Source organism: Rhinolophus sinicus, chromosome 5, assembly GCF_057876585.1.
Source record: "Rhinolophus sinicus isolate RSI-liver-muscle chromosome 5, RSI-T2T, whole genome shotgun sequence".
NCBI classification, from domain to species: Eukaryota; Metazoa; Chordata; class Mammalia; order Chiroptera; family Rhinolophidae; genus Rhinolophus; species Rhinolophus sinicus.
In genome coordinates, this window is record NC_142505.1 from 5,447,024 (window position 1) to 5,467,743 (window position 20,720).

At 50.0% G+C, this 20,720-nt stretch overlaps 1 protein-coding gene across 10 annotated transcripts in view; it reads right to left on the bottom strand.

Annotated features, from left to right (window-relative positions):
• The window catches only part of DOCK3 (dedicator of cytokinesis 3), a 294,157-nt gene that overhangs the window by 24,430 nt on the left and 249,007 nt on the right, over nt 1-20,720 (bottom strand). For 9 of the 10 annotated variants that reach the window (XM_074312252.2, XM_074312255.2, XM_074312249.2 and 6 more), the window contains 8 exons: nt 17,027-17,112; nt 14,708-14,734; nt 14,485-14,580; nt 10,034-10,094; nt 9,445-9,538; nt 7,117-7,265; nt 2,775-2,861; nt 1,699-1,803 (listed from right to left, as the gene is read on the bottom strand). In XM_074312252.2, the coding sequence (XP_074168353.1) occupies nt 1,699-1,803; nt 2,775-2,861; nt 7,117-7,265; nt 9,445-9,538; nt 10,034-10,094; nt 14,485-14,580; nt 14,708-14,734; nt 17,027-17,112 (705 nt within the window). The remainder of the gene's footprint in view (nt 1-1,698; nt 1,804-2,774; nt 2,862-7,116; nt 7,266-9,444; nt 9,539-10,033; nt 10,095-14,484; nt 14,581-14,707; nt 14,735-17,026; nt 17,113-20,720) is intronic. The other variant, XM_074312248.2, reaches the window with a different exon arrangement.

Here is a 20,720-nt window from a genome sequence, read left to right on the forward strand (position 1 = left end):
TATGCCAGCTCCCACTTCTCAGAAAGCTCTGAGAGCCTGGAGACGCTTGTGTACCCTGTGACATAAGCACGAAGGGTGGGAGGCAGGTTGAACCCCGATGGAGACCTCCTATTTGGCAGGGACAGAAATGGGGGACTGATTTTGTATCATATATCCAAAATAATGATGTTTTGGAGTAAAATCTGGTTTATGATATACAAATTGTGGGACTATACAAGGAGAATGACAATAAAGCATAACAGGCAAAAAGAAAATGAGAAACAAGGCCAGAAGCATTAGTTTTTCACAAGACTTTCTAGAGATGCTTCTCGTTTCTAATTCGTGTGCAATTCCCTCTTCCTCCTCTGCTGACCTCTACCTCGACTGCTGTGGTATGATCTCTGCTGAGGGGGGCGGCCACATGCCACTTCTGAAGTGCCTGGGCTGGAGGGCTCCTAGAGGGCGGAGGAGGTCCAGCCCTCCCCAGGAGGTCCTCTGCTCCCTACATCCTGTTAGGAGAATCGCTCCTGTGCAATGGCATTAGAGCCTTCCTGCGGGCACACTCTGGGAATCACAGTCAGGCAGAGTGTGCCCACTGTCCCTGCCAGTATTACTAGTTCCTAGAGAAATCAGTGTCCTTCTAGCCTAGAATGATTACTGCCCAGGAAATGTGCAAATTAACCTGCCTTACATCTGAAATGTGGTTGGCCTGGATTCTGTGGCTGGCAGACTGGCATTTTGAAAGGAGCATTAATCACAGTTGACCCCTGCTGTGATACCAAGCTTACTGTTGCTCACTGACTAAAGCACGTTCTCCAATTAGACGGGATCCCAAACATATCAACGGGATTCTATGAACTTTCCCAGCTGCTTGTTGGGACTTGTGGAGACTGAACTTTAGATCCCGGAAGCGGGGACGACTGCAGCTAGTCTTAGGTCTCAACTGCACAGCTTCCTCTAGGTCATCTGAGGACAACGAATCCCTACGGGCTACAGCCTGCAAGCCCAGGCTGACTCCTGGGGCCTCTGTGCTGTGCTGAAGAAGAAGAAAATCACAACTGTTCAACTGGTATCGGGACGTCTATGCTCAGTCACTCCTCCCACTGTTTATATCCCGCCTCCCTTCCAGGCAATGGTGGAGAAAAATGGCTGTCATCACCTTGGGCCAGAGAATTGGCTGTGTAGAAATGGCTTTCCACAGCCAAATCCAATTATCTGGCAGCTCCCACAAGCCCCAGAGCAAAGGGGACTGTCTTCCAGGTTGTCTCAAATCCGCAGTTCTCCATCCTGGCTGCACAGCCTACAAAGCGGCCTGCCTACTGTGAGGTCAGGGCTGTACTCCTGTGCTGTCTGGCTGAGACAGTTTACAGTGGAAGCAGACTTGTGGAAGGTTTCTAAACATACCTATGAGACATTCTCAGACCCTGGGCATTTCCTGCAGTAACTTGGTTGATTTAGTAAGAAAACCACCCTCATGTTCCAATTGGCTACGAAGTAGTAGAGCCGAGTTAAACAGAGTCTGAGTAGGCCACCAGTCATGTCAAGTAAAGCCAAATGCCTTTTGTTGACTGGTCGGTCCTTCAAAAAGCAGTAGAACAGGGAGAAAGGAAAAAAACACAACAACAAAAAAACCACACCAAAAAAACCAAAGAAGACAGGTTATAAATGAATTCTATGTAAAATGTGATCTAAGTTGCTGTGACTACCTCATGGACTCACCCGAAGAAAGAAAGGAAACTTCCTGCCATAGAAGCCGACCCGGAAGAACTCAGGCTCCAGGCGCTGCTGCTCCATGATGTTGTCATAGTAACTGGCTTCCATTTTCTGTGAACGAGAAAGGCACTTGCCTTCGGGTTGGCTTGACTGCTGGTGGTGACCAAAGCAAGTCCTCCCAGGCCCAAGCAGACACTCTTTTGGAAAGGGAACACAGCCACCCACAAGTCTAGATAAGGAGTGAGCCCTTAGCCATGATTGGCCTCTCCCTAGGGCGCTGCAGGATGGAAGAGGAAGCCCTCCTTCCCTCTCCTTCTCCGTGGTCATCTGATGGCGGGGTGGGGACAGGCCTGTCCCCTGCAGCGTGAGAAGCTGCTCTGTGTGTCCTTCTCATGGGTGGACCCAGCTTCACAGAGACCCAGGCCTCCAGCACTTCAAGGGCACACGTTTAACACATTCCGCCCCCCCCCCCCCAGGGGAATTTTTGGTTTTGACTGACACTCACTACACCAAATGATCCCGGGGCTAGTCAGTTGGTGTAGTGAGTGTCAGTCTCCACAGCAGACGTAGGCACACTGACGAGTGCAGGTGGAGAGTGAGCCGAGGCTGCTGACCTCTCTTTGCCAAACTCGGTGGCTCTTATGCCTCAGAACCCAGCACCAGCAATCAGGAAAAATTTGGTGGAGAACTTCAAAGTCCATGGGGCACTTTACTTAATTTTTAAATATTTTGCTTCACTGCAGGGAATAAGAATGAGGTGCTTGAAAGTGAGCACAAGGCAATGTAGGGAAAGGTCTTGCAAAGTTTTCAGATGGAGCATTGCTGAACAAAATCATTTCAGGAGCAGCTTCTTCGTGAAGTTGAGCTGCCACCTTCTCCTTGAAATCCCCATCCTATCCTGCTTCTCTCTCCGAGCACCAGTGGCCCTTTGGGGTCTGGATCATACGATCATTTGTCAAGTGTGTGTTTTGGTTCCCCAGCCAAACTGCAGGGGTCTCTGCTCCTGCTGTCCTGTCCATAGCACTAAACCAAGGGCTGGCACCTCTAGTCAGGGCTGGGGTGGGGGAAGGGGCCAAGCTCACCCGAATCCAGCTGAGGCTCTGATAGTCGTAGAGACTCTCATACTGACAGGCCAGCTCCCTGCACAGTGGGATCCCAAACTCCCAGCTCTGCGTCAGAAACAGGAACAAGGCTTCAGCACCTCAGGCATCCTCGGAACGGCCCAAGCCCACATCAAACACATCAGAGGGCACAACCAAAGGCCCCCTACAACTCATATATCGCAAAGAACATCGGCTCAAAACCAGTTTACAAAGCACAACACGCAGCACTTTGGTTTTCTAGCTCAGGGCACAGCTTTCAGGTTTCTACTCCAATATCTCTACCTTCAAGAGGCTTTGCCCTGACTACCTTGTCAAAACAGGCACTTCCCAGCCATTTTCTGTTTCATTACTCTGACGTTACCTTATTTACAAACAGTGTTTATATTTTTGTTGCATTCGTCTCAATTAGATGACAAACTGTGTGAGGGCAGGAGCCATGTTTATTAACTTTATCCTCAGAGGCCAGAGCAGTGCCAGGCATGAGCAGGTACTCATAAAGATTTAATAAGGAAGTAATGACTTTTAAATTAAGATCATGTAAGCTCAGAAGTCAGTATGGAAATCAAACAGGAAGTGGCACCCCAAGGACCTGGAAGTAGGCCTGACGACTTCCTTTACAGAACTTTTCAAATCTTGAGGTAGGCTATAGGTGATACTGTCTAGTCAGGTCCCAGGCTGTTGCTGTGGTGAGGCTCCTGTTAGCGTGACAGGCCCATCTAACAGGTGCCCGAGGAGGGCTGCAGTGACCTTCACGAAGGGGTAATACTATCCATTTCTTCTTATTAATATAGTGCTTTCTTTCTTGCTTAGATTGGGAATCATTGGTTTCTTTGCTATCTTAGCCAGGTTCTTTTCCCCAACTTCCAAATACTAATTATAAATTTTATATTATAGGAAAATTTAAACATATGGAAAAATAGAATGAACCCCTAGGTACTCATCACTCAGCCTCAACAACGACTAACTCATGGCCAGTCTTGTGTCATTCATATCCCATCTCCTGACTCCTCCCCACAGTTTTTGAAGCAAATCTCAGACATCATATAATTTCAGCCATAAATATTTATAAATATGAATGCTAAACAATAAGGACTCTATTTTTGAAAACTACTATTTGAAATAGCATCTGGGAGAAGGACAAGAATATTCCATTTGGGACTGTGTTTCTCAAAAAGAGCATATGATTTCTATCCTTTGAAGTGATTAACGCCATATGGATTGAAATTGCAGGACCAATGAAAAAGATTGAAACAAACCAAAGAGAATTTTAAATAGACGTTGACTCCCTGCCCCAATACAATGCTTCTGCCTCAGGGAGCTAGAAAGCCTCTTGCACCCCTACACCAGCTTGCAAGGGGGCACGCCAGTCCTCTCCCTGGCTCCAAGTGCTGCTTGGGCAGGTTTCAGCCAAGGGCCCACGACGGGGTCTGCCTGGCAGGCAGCTGGCTAAGCAGCAAGCGAGCTGTGTGCCGACTCCTGGCCCGCCTACCAGGAGCACCCTGTGGGGAACTGCTTATTTAGGTGATGAGGCCCCACCGTGAGGCTAACGGAGCTCCACCTGCTGATGGCAGCTCCCAGCAAAGCAGGTCTTGTCCCTTTTGGGATCAACGCTCATCTGCCTTGCTGGCATCTCTGCCCTAATTTGTAGCCCTGCTGCTCCAAGCCCTCCCCCAGCCCCAATTAGCTTTAGAGTGAGCCAGGACCAAGAGTTTTAAGACACTCTGCCAGCCCTGAGGGCTGTGCTGGAAAACTGGCGGGCGTGGGGGCTTTGAGAGCTGCCTCTAGACACAAGTAGGAAATGTGCTGCAGGTACAATGCGTCCGCATCTTTCCTCTTGGTTTCCTTCCTCCTGGCAGGAGGCAAAGCAGCTCTAAAACTCCTTCCCCGTGTCTGAAATCCAATCACTTCTATCAGCTCTGGCAGCTTACACATCCTTGTTACCCACCGGCAGGGATGGCACAGAAGTTGCCCTGATGTAGGGCTCACTCTAATCAAATTGGGAAAAGAAGGCAAATCCTGGGACTCCAGACCGTCAATCTTTGTACTTCTGTTTACACACCACATATGAGAAGCAACAGACTCATCATTCTGTCAGAGGAGCGGGGGCAAGAGCAGCCCTTGGGCAGGAGAGCCCAAGCTCACCCCAGAGGAGGCTGGTGTAGTCCCGATGGTCTGTATGCCAGATAAACAGGGGCCAGAGGCCTCTGTCCAGCTTCCCTGCCTCTGTTCCCTCTGCCCTGTGAGGAAGGACCAGCTCCCATCTCCATACCTCCCCTGCCTTCTTTTAACTCCCACTCGGCCACATGCTGTTCCTTTGGTGTGTCCCTCTCTCCTTTTCCGGCCGGAAGAGCTGACCCTCTGTGGATAGAGCCCAGTTCACCTTGGAGCAGGTTCCTAGATTAATCACTTCACCACTGGAGAGAATGGCCCCGGGCTAGGCTACGGCCGTGAGTGGAACTTCTGACTCAGTCCTTCTGGGCACTCAGGAAATACACATGGGAACAAAGGAAATTAAGTTGTCTGTCTAAAGCTAGAAGTATGTGAAAGAAAAGTCCGGAGTGCCTGGCTTATGAGGCAGGGAGTGCTGGCAGTACTGGGGGCTAGAACCCCTTTACCTGCCCCTTCCCTGGAGTCTTCTCCTTTTCCTGCCCTCCTCCTGACGCCAAGGTAGTTTGTCTCCTGGTGCCTAGAACCCCGTAGGAGCACTTTCCCTGTAACAGCCAGGTTTTGCTTTACTGGAGCTGTTAAAAAAACACCTGCTGAATACTTTCAAGGAAAACTGGTTCGCCCTCCCCGCTGGTTCCATCAGGTACTGAGGCACAGAAACAGAGAAGTTGGACCTCTGTATGAGCCCAAAGGAATGCACTGATAAACGCCCCTTTGAGGATGAGTTCATGAAGGGGCTCACACAGAACCTGCTCCTCCCGCAACTCACGGCCCAGGCAGGGCTGCTGGGAGTGGGAGAGCCCCGAGAAGGTGGCCTATGGAGCCTCCTCGTCCTGCCCCCCTTGCTGCTCATCCACACCACTCATGCAGGTTTTACATTTCACTCCCTTGTCCGTGCTAAGCTTTCCACCTGCTTTTGTAAACACTACTGTAGTGCGGGAGGAAGTGGGGGGCATTAATCACGTGTCCCACCGCGAGGCTCAATGGGATTGCCGGAACTTAGTCTGCACTCTACCCGTGGAAAGGAAAGAGAAGGAATATACTGAACGCACTCATGCCTACTCACCCCATGCTTATGCCATTGCCTCCGAGCTGGGAGGGCTGGCTGGGCATGTGGGTAAGTGGCAGCTCTAGGTGGGCTGTGAAGCAGGAAGAAGGCCTAAAAGTGTGCTGCCCTGGACCGGCAAGGAGAGGAGGCTTCGGGCCAGCTCTGTGGACCCGTCGGGCGTCACTGGCTGAGCCCTGAGCATGGGCCTCCTTTCTGGGCTGGGGTACCTGAGGGCTCCTGAGGTTTGGGAAAAGCGCACGCTTACCGGTGCAGTCCCTGCATGGGTGAATGGTTCTGCAAACACGAAGTCTCCTATGTTACGTAAAACTGATAAACGTTTTCTGATTTATGGGCAAAAGTCATTAATGTTTAAATCTTTCTTTTTTATGATGAAAAAATGCATTTGGAAAAAAAGCAATTTCCATGCGAGTTAGGAGCTCAGCCACTGAATGATCCTATTTCAGCTTTTAAAACATACTCAAAGGAATAGCTTCAACAGTTACGCATCCAGCCTTTCCAGTGTGTGGGCCATGAGCAAACATGGTGGCCACAGGGCCCACAGCTCTCCCAGAGATGGGAGCAGGACAGCCGGGAGGCCCCAAGGAGACCGGAACCAATGCTGACAATGCCTGCCAATCCCACGCATCGAGTCTGCTGAAGAAGAACCCCACGAGCAGCCTGGGCTGTGCTGTGAGGAAGAGATCTAAGGCAAGAAATGTACCATGAAGAGGCGGCAGTACTGGACTCCTCATGTTTACAGCTCCTTTTCTACGGCCGATCAGAAGCCACAGCACTTCCTAAGTCAGTCTAGTAAACAGAAGCAGGGCCCAGAGCCCCGCTCTCGGAGCCCTGGCTCTGATGGATGTGCAAAGCTGGTGTCTGGAGTCGTCTTACACCCCCGATCTGGAACTGGCTTCCAAGCTACGGCATTCAGTTGGCTTTTTTTCTCCCCAGAGAAACTCGAGCTGCCTGCAAACCGGCTGCACACACGGGCATCCACCCACTCACCAGCACACACAACACCCTCCGCAGCTGCTGCCATCCCTCCAACGTCAAGATGCCACGCGTCGCAAGCTGAGGCTTGGGAGGCTTGCCTAGCAACCCTACCTTGCCTTTGTTGAAGTAGTGGATGACCTTGCGGCACAGCCCCTCTTTCCGCTGCCACTCTGTCTGAGACGGGTAGTGGAGGAATTCCCGCAGAGGCCGCTCCTCCCACTGCAGCAGCTCACAGTAGAGGAGCAGAGTGAACGCAGCCTCTGTGGGGACAGGCAATACGGAGTCCGGGGGACTGGGCTAAGCAGCGCACGTGCCAGGGCAAGGCATGTGCAGCCCCAGTCGGGGCCACTGGATGCTGAAGGTGAGTTAGAGGGGCCGCCCAGCCAGCCAACAACCCTTGACCACAGCATGAAGGAGCCAAAGAGTCTGGTAGACACCTTCCTCCCACGGCCTGGTCACCTGTTCTGGGCTCCAGATAAAGTGTGGCCATTACCTGAGAGTCTGTGCACAGGCTGCCTTGCGTTTGGACACACGAACATGTCAGAAAGGGCTCTTGGGTTCTTTTTTGCTCAACTGACTAGAGCTCCTTTTCCAAGCTCATCAGAACTGGCTCTTAGGGGTGAACACCCACCTCTCTGCCCTCCCTAAGCCAGCCTCAGTGTTCTAGCTCCATCTTCTGATCTCAGCACGGCCCTGGGAATGATGCTTTCTCCTCAGGTCTACTATTTCTAGAAGGACCAGGGAGAAGTGTGAATGGTGGTAAATGTTAATGGGCCTGGGGCCAGCAGCTCCATTCCCGGAGGAACCTCAAGTTGATGCTGGAAGGACAGAAGCCCAGCGACAACTTCCCCTACGCGAGGAGGTTGGAGAGGGTTACATAAAACAGCAGCAGCTACGTGCTGCGGCTCCCTGAATCCCGGGGAATGAGTCACTGAGTTACAGCTGCTGCTCAGGGGCCTCGCTCCGCCGCCTGCTCGCTCCTGTTCTACTTGCTTATTTTTAGTGGGCCTCTCCGACTAGAAAGTTAATTCGTTCTCGCTTCTCCCGGGCCTTCGACTTCCAACTCAAATCTGTTCCCCATGACTATGAAGAACCTCATGTGTGATTATTGCGTGACCCACTTCCAGCCAGGCCCACTCGCCTGCAGAAATGCTCCGGGCTCCTCATCCTTGCCTCTGCCTGTCCTCTGGCCACTGTACCCTCCTGCCCAGCGGTGCCTCCTCGCTGGATCTGGGGAGCCCTTTCTCTCTGGGGACAAGCCCCTGAGGCATTCAAGGCCTGCCTTTGGAGCTTAGGGAACAATATATTTTCAGATGTCATTCCTGAGGCCACAGAAACAGGCTCAGAACCCTCTCGCTGTCCAAACTCTTGACCCAGTCTCTCAGTCCCGGCCCTGTCCTCCAGGAGTTGAGTAAATGCCACTCCCGATGCACAGAAGTTAGCACTTCGCGGCCCTCTTACTGGGTTGCTGGGCTCATGTGTGGAAGTAGACGCAGAGAATGGCAGATTCAGCCGTTATCAGATTTAATTCTTGCCAAGCTATGTTGTCAGAAAAGGTGGCATCTATGCCAAACACTCTCTGACATCTAGAGATAAGGGAAAAGGTTCTGTGTTTCTATAAATCCATCTAATGCTAGTAATGGTGGTGAATAAGAATAACGTGAATGTCCTGGTCTATCACACAAATTTCAGTCTACGGCCTGAGGGCTAAGATGTACTGGCTCGTGACCACAGTGAAAAAGGCGGCTATTTTGGGGGACTATGATACAGGGGACAGGCAGGACACACATGCATGCTCATAGCCTCCTGGGTGCCTCACAGGGTGCTCAGTAAACAGTGTGAGACAGGCACACTGAACTGCTGTAAAACTTGTTCTGTTAGGAGAGGCCTTAGTGATGGATTAAACTGTAGTCACAACGAAAGAGCAGATGACCACGCTCCATACTGTCTATTGGGAGCTCACGGTGGGGCTGTTGTGTAGTTGCAGGGAAAAGAGCCTTGGCTGCAGGGCAGCTCTGCCAGCGAGTTCTAGAAGTCTCAGGGTTAGGCAGATGTTCCTGTGTTATGGCCTCACTCAGTCCCAGCTGAGACGGTCCTAAGAAAAGCTCTGCTGATGAGGGGTGACAATGAGCTCAGGATACTCTGAACCTGGCAGAGCAGAATCTGGAAGTCACCCTTGAGGCCTCGGAGGGGGTGGCTAGGAGGAGAGGAGAGTGAAACAGCCCCAGGCAGCAGAGAAAATGGCAGGAGGGCACAGGTAGAAATTCCACCCGCTTTCTTTCTACCACATTACTCAGGAGTTGAGGGAAAGGAGTGAGGTGAGGGGACAGCCAGGTCCTGACACTCTGCTAAGATCTGGCAGCCCAGGGCTGTCTCTGCCAGCTGTGTACATCTGTCCAGCCTGTCATGGGGAGGCCAGGCACTCCCTCTCGCACTCACCTGTGTAGTTTTCGGCCTGCAAATGCATGTCACAAAGCTTATGGATGTAGCGAATATACATCTCTTCTTTGTTAATCTCCGATTTGTAAAAGTTCTGTAAGAGAGAAGGAAATACACGTAAGGATGGGAGAGGCTGCAACTCACGAAGACCATACCTGAGCTCTGGGCAGCTGGTCAGAGCCCTGGGTGTACTGGGCAGGAGAGGTAGGGCAGGCCCTGGAGGCAGAAAGGACAAGCTAGAAGGCACACCTGCTGGGGGTGGAGCCACTGGCAGGTCTATGGGAGCACAGAGTAGTGAGAAGAGCAAGAGTGCCAGTGTAGCCTGGGGCCAGGGCAGACTGGGGATGAGGGTGTGCCAGGGTTGGGACCTTGCCAAGAGGCCCCGCCAGAGCTCTGTCTAGAGAGGAGCTCGTTTCCTTCTTTTCCCAGTGACTGAAGAGTACAGGTCTCCAAGACGCCAGTAACGGAGCTGAGGTCCTGACTCAATGTCTTAGGCTTACAGCCACGTGTTGTGGGAAGGACAAGCCAATCACAGAGCACGACACAAATCATTCTACTCGGAGCAGGAGGAAGAGCCATGTCCTCTCACCATCAGGTTAACAGTGCAGCCGATCTTCTTATTCTCCGTTTCCTCTCCTTTCATGCAATCCCTGGAAGGGAGAGCACAGATGAGTGTTCCCTGGCTCGAAGTGGTGCCTCTAGGACAGTACACAGAACTGCAGTGTCACTGAGGCCATCGGTGTGACCACATCCCAGATTGGGATGCTCTCTAACAGGAGCTGCTTCCACAGACGACGAATGTGCTGTGAGCAACCTCTGAACTTTGGGCCCACCCCGAGGGCTCAAAGAGCTCTGTTCAACTGAAGCCCTTGTTTGGTGGCACAGTGTAGAGCCCGGATGCTACATCAGGGCACTAAGTGACACCTACCTACGTCCTCAGCACAGAAGGGTGTGTCACAAAAGTAGAAGGTTGAATCCTTAGGTTCCCCAAAGGGGAGGCATTGGCCTTTCCTTGAAGGGCCAGTTTCATTTTGCAGGACAGGCTGAACAGAAGCCACGCTGCTCCACCCCGGGACCGAGCTTCCAGCTCCAGAACCCTGTGGCCACGCCACCGCGGCAGGCTGCCATGGCCACCACCTCACTGGCTTTTCTCCCTGTCGTCTCCTTCCTGTGCGCTAGTCCGTACAGAGGGCTCCACCTGGACGCAGCAGGCTTAGAGCTTGTCTGATTGAGGGGTAGCCTCAGCCAGCGCTGAGCTGCATTCATGCTGACAGGGCTGGTGTAGGAGGGGTCTGGGCTGGTCTGTGAGACTCAGAACAATGGTAACACAGAACATGGATCCTTCCCAAGCAAGGGAGCGGAGAGCTGCTCAAAGCTGAGCTCCTGTGGGAAGGAGCGGACGCCTGGCACAGGAGATGAAGGAGAATGAGAACCAGACTGGGGACACCAGCAAGAAGCCTCCTGTACACACAGCCAGCCAGAGGCCCATCTGCCCACTGTGTCTCCTCCCGGGGTCCCCAGCTCTGCTCTGGAGAAGCTATAGTTCCTTGTGCTCCTGTGTTAGCAGCTCTGGGGAAAGGCTGCAGGAGAGAACTGCTGGATCACTAGGGTCAGGCGGAGAGTGTGTCCCGGCTGCGCTCCACAGACAGGCATGGGGTCCAGTGAAGAATGGGAGTCAGGAGCCCCAGTCCAAGTCACTGAGCCTCTGGATGGTCATTTGACAGACTCATTTATCCCCACCTTCCTTGCTGCATCCCAGATCCAAAAGATGACTTCATTGAAAGAAAGGGATCCTGAAAATCCACACCCCCCTCGTGGCATCCTCTGAAGCCAGGTCCTTCCTCCTGTGTGTGTGTGTGGGGGGGCTACTCTCTGAGCTGGTGGCTCTACGGGGTTTAGAACCAAGGCCCTCCTTTCTAGGTTTTCCCTATCAGCACGTTCACCCCGTAAGGCATTTGGTTCCTTAGTAGCCAGACACGGGGTCCTGACCAGGCCACTGCAGCCCGTCCTTTAGTGCAGGCAGGGACAGGAAACCGCTGTGATCTTGCTTCTTGTTCCAAGCAACCCACAAAGTGGCAGGAGGCATCTGTCTCCATAAGTTACCCTCATGGAGGACAGTGAGACCTCACCTACTTTGGCATTTAGTGGCTTGCCTTTTCTAGAGAGCATCTGAAACATTTCCCAGGTATCACCTTCTGTTTGGCCCTGACTGGAACTTCACAGCCAAGTGAATGGAACAGAAAAGCGATGGCCTCAACGCTGATGCCAGGGGGTCCCTATACACCTTTGTGCTCCAGGATCGCCTCTCCCAGCCACTGCAGACTCTTCTCTTCTGTGGGGCTTTGCATCACTTTTGTGGGGCTACTCAACAGAGAAGACACCCGTCAAAGCCTCGGACTTGGAGCAGCCATTGCTCCCTCTTTCACTCTCTGGAGGATGAGCAGAGAAGGCTCTCCTGAACGAGGCTTCTGAAGCCTCTGGTGCGCCTGTGGCAGTGGCTGTCCCAGACCGGTGGCTGGGCGGCCCTTAGGGAGAGTGGAGGGGCCTGGGAAAGCTCTGTCACCTCCAGTTGCTTCTTCCAGCTGGAGGTTCCACAAAGTGCTCTAGGGGCTTGGCAACCCTAGCTCTGTGCCAGGGCACTAAAACCTTTCTAGGGCTTTGCTTGCTAACCTGGGAAACAGTTGGCTACCAATGAGCATTTTTATATCCGACACACCATGTCTGGGATTCATGCACAAGTTAAAGACATTAACACAAAAGCTGAAGAGGAAGTCCGCTGAGTACCTAAGGTTCATGTCAGTTTCACATTCTAGTTCATGAGTCACACTCTAGTTCAGGTCATTCTGGAAGACAATCTATTGATTATTTGTATAACCAATGTATATATTTTTTAGCTTTCAACAACTTTTCTTAGTAAGTTCTTGTTGAACGACACTGCACTGGGGTAGAAGAAACTTCCTGGGTTCCTGCATGGTCTTCCAGTAAGTTTACCTAATCAATCAATATTTACTATACACCTGCCAGGGGATTATTAAGGCTCCACGTAGGGGACCAGGGACATAAGGAAAAGGTCCCTGTCCTCAAGGAGCTGGCTCTCTTCTGTTGGATGAATCAGGAAGGTGACAAATGATCATCATCTAAGATGACTCATCCTCTGAAAGGCTAAGCTCCTGTCTGGGAAAGCCTCCTTGATGGGAGCAGGTTGGAAAGCTAACTCTTGGGACGGCACACATACAGAGAAGCCAGAGGGAAGGATGTGAGTGGTGACAGCGTGGGGGAGGAGATAGGGTGTGGCTCTAGAGTCAGACAGATCTGCGTTCAAGTCCTGCCAATGGCACTTCCTACTGAGAGAGTTTCTTCTTTGGTAAAAATAAGGACCACCCTTCAGGGCTGCATATGAGATCAGAGACCATGTCTGTGATGCACAAGGCACGTGGTGTATTTTTAATAAATGGGAGCCATCGTAATCAGCATGGTGTTTCTCTTTATGCTAACAAGGAGCAACACTGGGAAGCTGGGATGCAGGCATGGGTATTGGGGACTGGCAGGAGACACGGCTAGAGAGGTGGGCAAAGGTCAGTTTACAAAGGGCCTTTGATGCCATGTGAAAGTCTGAACTTTGTGTTGTAGGTACCATCGCTGAGACAAGAAATGGAGGAGAATCAAATTGGTTTGGCCATGAGTTTGAGTTACTCGAGCAAGGTATGTAGAGAGATCACACAGGCAGCTAGAACTAGGCCTGGGAACCTAAGACACTAATTCCTGCTCTTTCTGGTAGGCCACAGTGAAGAGGGCCAACCTTTAGTAAATGATGCAGTGAGGAAAAGGTACAGTTTCCCCCACCATCTGATGGCAGGGGCAGGAGAGACTAGGGATATGGTGTGAACAAAGGAGCCCCCTGTTCTAAAAGGGCTCCCAAAAGGCCACCTGTGACCTCACAGCCCAGGAAAATGGGCTGAATCTCACACAAGCACAACTGGGAAGAGGGGATGCTCAAGATGTAAGCGCATTTCTCAGGAATTCCATTTCCATATCCGGGCCAGTGCACTGGACACGTGAGTCTTCCGAACAGCAGGGTGGCAAGCAGTACCCTGTACTCAGCAGCAACTGGAAGTGGCCTAAACTCCCTCACATGTCCTGATCCACGGGGTTGAAAATGCTCGCCCGTGGTGTTTCCAGGTCTTGGGGTACAGAGGAGACAAATACTGCTTGGGTCTGGGTTTCCTCTATCATTCCTCCTCATTCCTTATACGTTTCTCTAGGCTCCAACAGGCACCCTCAGTCACCACCCAAACTGCTGACAGAATAACTATGGTGGCAGGCGTAGCTTCATCGTCACTTTTGGACTAATTCAAAAGCCATAAAATGACTGAGAAGGCTGGCTTTCATGAAAAAAACTCATTTCACATGAACTCTCAGACTGAATGTATCATAAAGATCTCTGAGCTCACAGTCTGCTTCTTTTAATCTGCTCATGGCCAGGACCGAGGGACAGAAATAAGACTTTAGGCAAAGAATGGAGGCATGGCAAAGTGGGGTCCCTATACCATGGAAAAGCCAACTGGACGTCCTCTGGGTCACACTTCTGCACCAGGCAACACTCCCCTGCCCACCTGCCATACGGCTCTGAGGAAGGGCTACACTAAGGCCTACACTTGTTCTCTGCCTTGTTCTGGGGACGGTTTTTCTCTCCTCCTCTGCTGTGCCCATTCCCCTGAGCCTTGACCTTTCTGGATGGACAACCAGATGGCTGTATATTCTGGGATGTCTCCCAGGAACATGTGCCCACATGTCAGGAGGGATCCCAGGAAGCTCTGGCTTACCCCTGAGAGAAGTTTCTCTCTCTCTCTGTCTCTGTCTCTCTCTATCAATTTCTCATTCCTTGGCCATCAGTAGATTCTTAATGACTAGTAATGGCACCTGACACCAGAACAGTCCTCCCCCGAAGGGCACATGAACTCAAGTTGAAAGTCAAGGATGCCCTTGCTGGGGAGAGTATCCCGACCAGAGAAGAGGTGAGGTAGGTGCCTGAGAAGATACCTGTAGTCAAGAAGGCGTTCCATGAGGCGGGTAACTGAAGTCACAAAGGAAATGCCGGTCTCGCGCCATGTTTCCTGTTCAACCTTCTCCAGCAGGCTATTGGTGGGAGAGCAAACACAATGCACAATTCATGAGCCTTCCCTGGGCACAGGAGTGAGGTTCCAGGGCCCGCGGGGCCTGTGATGGATCTGGAGACGGCAGACTTACCACACTGCAGTCTTACCTGGGGTAGGGCCCAAACAGCTGGGTTCTACTCCATGCAGCAGAAAGCAAAGACAAGGCAATTACTGAACTGGCAGCACAAATGAACATATCTTCTGTTTTCCTGTACAAGAATGCCGCTGCACTGAGAGAGGGGTTTCAAAGCCCCAGCCCCGTTGGGTGTACACTGTGAGGTCTGTTCTGAAGAAGCAGCCGAGTAAGAGCCCACTGAGGGTGGGAGCTGGCTTTGCCAACTGGATGACTGCCTCCACCACTGCTAGAGCCATCCTCAGCAAACATACACACCAACCTTTTCATGTAAAACAAGGGGACGAGTCCCACCAGTCTCGAGGGCCCAGCATGAGGGACAGTGCGCGAATTCAGGAGCTGCACCCAGCCATTTCCACTGCTCTCGTGCAAAACGTGCCAGAGCCAACAGCTAAATGCCGGGTCCCCTTCTCACTTCCCAAGCTCCTGGTACGTCAGGACAGCCTCTGGCTTTTCCAAGAGCCTGGCTTCTGAGATCCACTGCCTTCCCACAGGTCTTTCCTGAATCCTTTCCACATTGTCCCTAGTTCCCTAAGGTCATGAAAGTCACCTGGACTGGCAGGCCAGCCACGGACCCACCGCTGGGGACTCACCCCCCCCCCCCCCCCCCCCCCGGCTGCTGTGACAAGGACTATCTTCCCTGCACAAAAGCTTCCAGTCTGAGTCAAGACTTCTGGGAACGTGAGTGTTTCCCATGTGATCCACGTCACTAGAGAGAGAAGACAGGACTACTGGCTCTGGCCTGAGCCCTGTGGATAAAACCACTGTGTCTGCATTCCCCAAACCGTGCTCTACAGAGGTATTCTGTGAGCAAACGCGCATGGGAAGTGCTGCTCACTACTCTGTCCTTTCACATGTTTCTGCACATTAAAGGCTTTGAGAAATCCTACAGTACAGAGGCCTGTTCAATTTTGTGTAACCAAGTCTTTTCTAAACTGATTAGCCCACGATCCACTTATTCTTTTTCTAGAACACGTATAATCACCTTCCCCAAAACTCAAATTGGGAAATGCTGTTCCACGTTATCAGTGGCTTTCAGTTCTCAAGCATGATTTTACAAGAGTTTGGGAAACACTCTTTGGTCAGGTAATCAGTCATTGTAAATTATTTTTGTGCTTCTTCCTTTGTAGTAAAGTCATCTGTTTATGGCTTAGGAAGAGATGTCTCTGCCTTACTTCCAACATTAGAAACATCTTCAGCTAAATGAGAAATACTAAGGATGGATTCATTTTCACAAATTATAATAATTTACATTTCAAATAAATTCACATTTTATTGTGGGACTCATCAAGGACCCAAGTGGGCATGGCAGAGCAGAAAGACTTCCCCTCTTGAAACCAGAAGATCTGGGCCTCCCCCCAGAGCTGCTTCTTACTGGTCATTCCACTTCTCTGAGCTCAGTTTCATCACTTCCATTCATCAGGATAATATCTGCCCCACTCACCTCACAGGTGTGTTGTGAGGATGAGACAGAAAATGTCAATACATTCTGTACACTGTAAAGTTCTAAGCAAATGTACAGTATTATTACTGGAAAAATATGTTACAGGTTTAACTTGAATATGACACTCAAGCAAAGACAATCTCAAAGCTGGAAATGAGTGACATGGGAGGAGACTACAGTGCTGCCCACGTCTTAAGATTTTGATTTTAGGAGGATAAAATTCACACCAACTGTATCTGTCTGGGAGGACCAGGGCTGTCCCGAGTCCCTTCCTTGGGACTGAGCCCTGTGCCAAGTCCTGTACGGTCTCTTGGCCTCCATGAACTCAAGAAGAAGGCACGAATGGTGGACTTGGGAGAACACTTGAGGTCATTCAGTACAACGACCCTGTTTCAAAAACAGGGAAACTGGCCTAGAGAGGAAGTATGACTTGTTCAAGTCACAAAATCCAGGCTAGTGTGGTATAAGTTGATTGTACAATGTTACAAAGCAGGGACTTAACCCCCTTTCCGTTCCAGCGTTCCGCCCTCAGTGAGTCCCCACGAGCTACTGCCCCACTGGATACGGTACATGCTGTGAAGACACATAATGATCCTTTTCCAATCAGCAAATGGAGCAGCTCAGTTACCTGCTGTCTCGCTGCCTCTTCAGTCAACGATGGGAACCCTGACAGAGCTAGCTGTCATGATGCCCCATTTTACTGACAGGTGAGCAGTTACCACCAGTGTTACCCCGTCTCTCCTGATACCTACCCTCTGAAGCCTGCCCAGCGCGGGTTGCACCCCTACCCTTCATTAGCCCACTTCACCCCTCCCCCAGTGTGGGGTGCCTGGGGCTAAAGCAGCTTACAGCAGGCCGAAGAGCTCCCTGTAGCTCTCGTCGCCTTTCCCTTCTGACACCATGCTGTCCAGCTTGTCAATGAGCTCGGCCTCCACCTAGAGAGAAGCAGAGACTTTGTAAACCCCAGCTGACCTCAGAGGAAGGATGGGAAATCCAGCCCCTGACACAGGTAACGATCGTGGGGAACTGTTTCCTATTTTTGTCCTGGCGCCAAATAAATCCTACAGAAGGCAGGATCTCATCTACAGCACCAAGCAACCACCCTGCCGCCCCCGGCCAGGAAGACCTCCCACTCCAGTGGTTTAAAAAAAGAGTTAGAACTTAGTAAGTCTCAGATACTCTTCTCCCAGTCTAGGGGCAAAAGGTATGGATTCCCTGAGACAAAAGTATTTTGGATCCAAAAGAGGCCTTTGTCAGTGTTTTTCTTTCTTAAAAAACGTTGATTCGAAAGAATTTGTGTGTATAGAAAAACCTTTGGTTAGAACTGAACTTTACCCTCTAGATGGCCAGTCACAAAGGAAGCTTGCTAGGGAGCTGGCCCTTACTCTGGCTGACATTAGGCTGGGCTGAGGGAGATGTGTTTCCTTCAGAGATTCTCCTCCAGGATAAAAGGCTCCACTGTTTGTCGCCACAGAACCTGAAGCCCTTGGGGCTGTTGCCCCGCCACTGCCTCATCACAGGGTCCCCTGAATTTGTTGCTGGATTTCTATACCGTGAGGAGCAATATTACATTTGCTACCACCACCCCGCTGATGTGCAAGGCGTTCAGCAGTGTCCAGCCACTTCTCTAAGAGGCCTCATCAGATTTACTCTGAGGTGAGAAATTAGTTGGAAGTGATGTGAGACAAAAATCTTTTAAACCCTCAATTAGCCTAGAAAATGTGATATTGTGGTATTATTTATATAGATATTTCACATAAACAAAAGATGGCATGGCTGCATTTAATAATGAACTATAACAGAAGCATTTTCTCACCCCACATAGAGCCAGAGTCCTAACGCAATGAAGTAATAAATACAAGAGTAATTGAATTAGGAAATTCACGGAAGGCAATTATGGTTTCTGAAGTCCCATCAGCAGAAAATGAGATGGTCTGCTGTATGGCCAGGATGGGGACTGTCACACATGTATATCTGGCCTGATGAGTCGCTGCTTGAACATACACCTCACAGGAAACAGAACGCCTGAGACCAGGCGTCGTCAGGGACCGATGCCCTCCAGCTCCCTCTGAATAGCCGAGAGGCATCGGAGGGAGCTGCTTGGGGTCAGGTAAGGCCAGATAAAGCTGGGCCTAGGCTCTACCTAGATAATTCCTAGTTCAAGGCTCATCTTGTCTCACTTGGTCTATCCGCTGGCCACAAGCCTCCCAAGGGGCGCAGGGCCTGTTTATAACCAGGGATTCCCCCCCCCCCCCACGCTTGCAGCTGCAGCAGATTGTGCTTCCCAGAACAGAGCAAAGGTGGGGAAGGGCTCTGGAGCAGCGAGAGTGCAACACTGCATACATGGGTATAGCAGTTCTCAAAATGGGTCCCTGGGTGCAGCCTCAGTCAGCAGAGATCTTGTTAGAAATGCAAATTTTCAGGCTCCCACTGGATCAGAAACTCAGTGGGGAGGCAGCAATCTGTGTTTTACCAAGCCCTCCAGGTGGTTCTGATGCCTATTCACATGGTAGAACTTCTGTTATTAGACCAAGAGGCTGGTGATGGAAGGAAAAGGGGCCTTTCCTTCATCACCCTCTGCAGTGCTGATAGAGGAAGAAGTTAGGAGAAATTGAGAAATCCAAAACAGGATGCTGAAGATGAATGTATGCAAAAGCAACGTCTCTAAGTCAAATGAAATGCTAAGTTCTTCACCTATATCGTCATAATTGGTAATATTGACAATTTCATCTTTGGGAGTTATTTTTATTTAGAGAACCAACATTATCTCTGAAGTGGCCACCTCATTATTCACTCATCCAACAGACATTATTTCTGTTACATAACTAGCTGCCTGCTTCTGGACAAAATATTTACCTAAGCCCAAGTTTCCTTACTTGAAACATTTTGCTTCAGTGTCACTGTGCCCTAGTTTTCGGGAAGTGCTCAATGAATGTTACTTTTGATTTTCATCTCCATGAACCCACCATGTCTCAGTCACCATGTTGGGTTCTAAGAAATAAAAGCCTAAGAAATAGTCCCATTTCCCAATAGCTCATTATCTGGTGGGTGAGGCAAGACAATAGCTGACGCAGCTCAGCATGGTCTGTGCTTGGAAGAGGCACACGCAGAAAGGGTGGCCTAGGGTCTGGGAAGTCAGTGGACTTTCAAAAGTTTCAAGAAATGGTGTAAAAAGTTCAGAAATGTTTTTGCTCTTTGATCTGGCAATTACAGGTGAGAAATTTACCTAAGAAAATAATTAGGAATGTATATGTTTTTTGCAATATTAACAACAAAAATTTGGAATGAGCCTAAGTTTTTTTTTGGTTTTTTTTTAATTTTTATTTATTTATTTATTTTTTTAATTAGTTTCAGGTGCACAAGACAAAGCAAAACTTAGACGTTTATCATTTATATCCCTCACACTGTGTGAACCCCCCTCCCCCCATCCACTATCCCTCTGTACGTTCCCAAAACCTCTCACCTTCCCCTTATCCCCACCCCCCCGCCCCTCTAGCAACCCTCTGTTTTTCCTCCATGTTTCCAAAACTGTTTCTGATTAGTTCATTCACTTATTCTTTTCTTTAGATTCCGCATATAAGTGGAGCCTAAGTTTTTAAAACCAGGAGCCTGACTAAGCACAGTGCCGCCCGGCCATGTGGAGGAATACAGTGGCCTCTGCATTGAGTGTAGTGGAACAGCATTAACTAACAGGAAGGGCCAGTGATGACGGGGTGCTACCGATGAAGGGAGATAAAAACCAATAGACATAATTGTTCTAAAAAGGCAATACACACAGTGATTCCATTTTGTAACCTGAAAAAACCTCTACGTGTTGGGACATACCCTGAGTCCCTCCCCTACAAGTTACTACTACTAACAGGATTACGGGTTAAAGTTTTTCATTATAGCTTACTTGTATTTTCACTTTTTCTACATTAAGTAAGTACTGCTTTTACAATTAGAAGAAGTATTTTTAGTAGGTGGTAAGAAGTAGGGGAATAGTTAACAGAGCCAAAGCTATGGAAAGTACAATTGGAATCAAGACCAAAAAAAATCATTGGGTTTTGGTGATTAGAAGGTTATGGGTCAAGAGAGCAGTTTCAACAAAAGTGGGTGCAAAATATGCATTAGACTCAATAGCATATTTCAGGAGGGTGGGGAGTAGAAAGAGTAGGCTTCTCTTTAAAAATATTTGATGGCAAAGGCAAGAAGCTGGAAGGATTGATTTTGTAACGAGGACAAAGTTCACATGGCTTGCCGGGTATCAATTATTCATGACAGTCTGTTGGGGGATCGAACACAGCCCATCAGCTGAATCTTGAAAGGTGTTACAAATGAGCCCCAATTTGGTCTCCCACAAAGCTAACCTTCTTCTTCAGTGTTAGTGATGGTAGAATGCAGTCCAGCCCCCCTTTTTAACAGGCTCAGCTGACTGACGGTACAGTTCTGCAGTGTCATCTACTTGTTGGTAACTGGCTTCTCTCATCAGGCAGTTGTGCATTTTGCACAATTAGAAGTCACAGGTAATGACAACACAGAAAAGCAACAGTTCTTTTCTGTT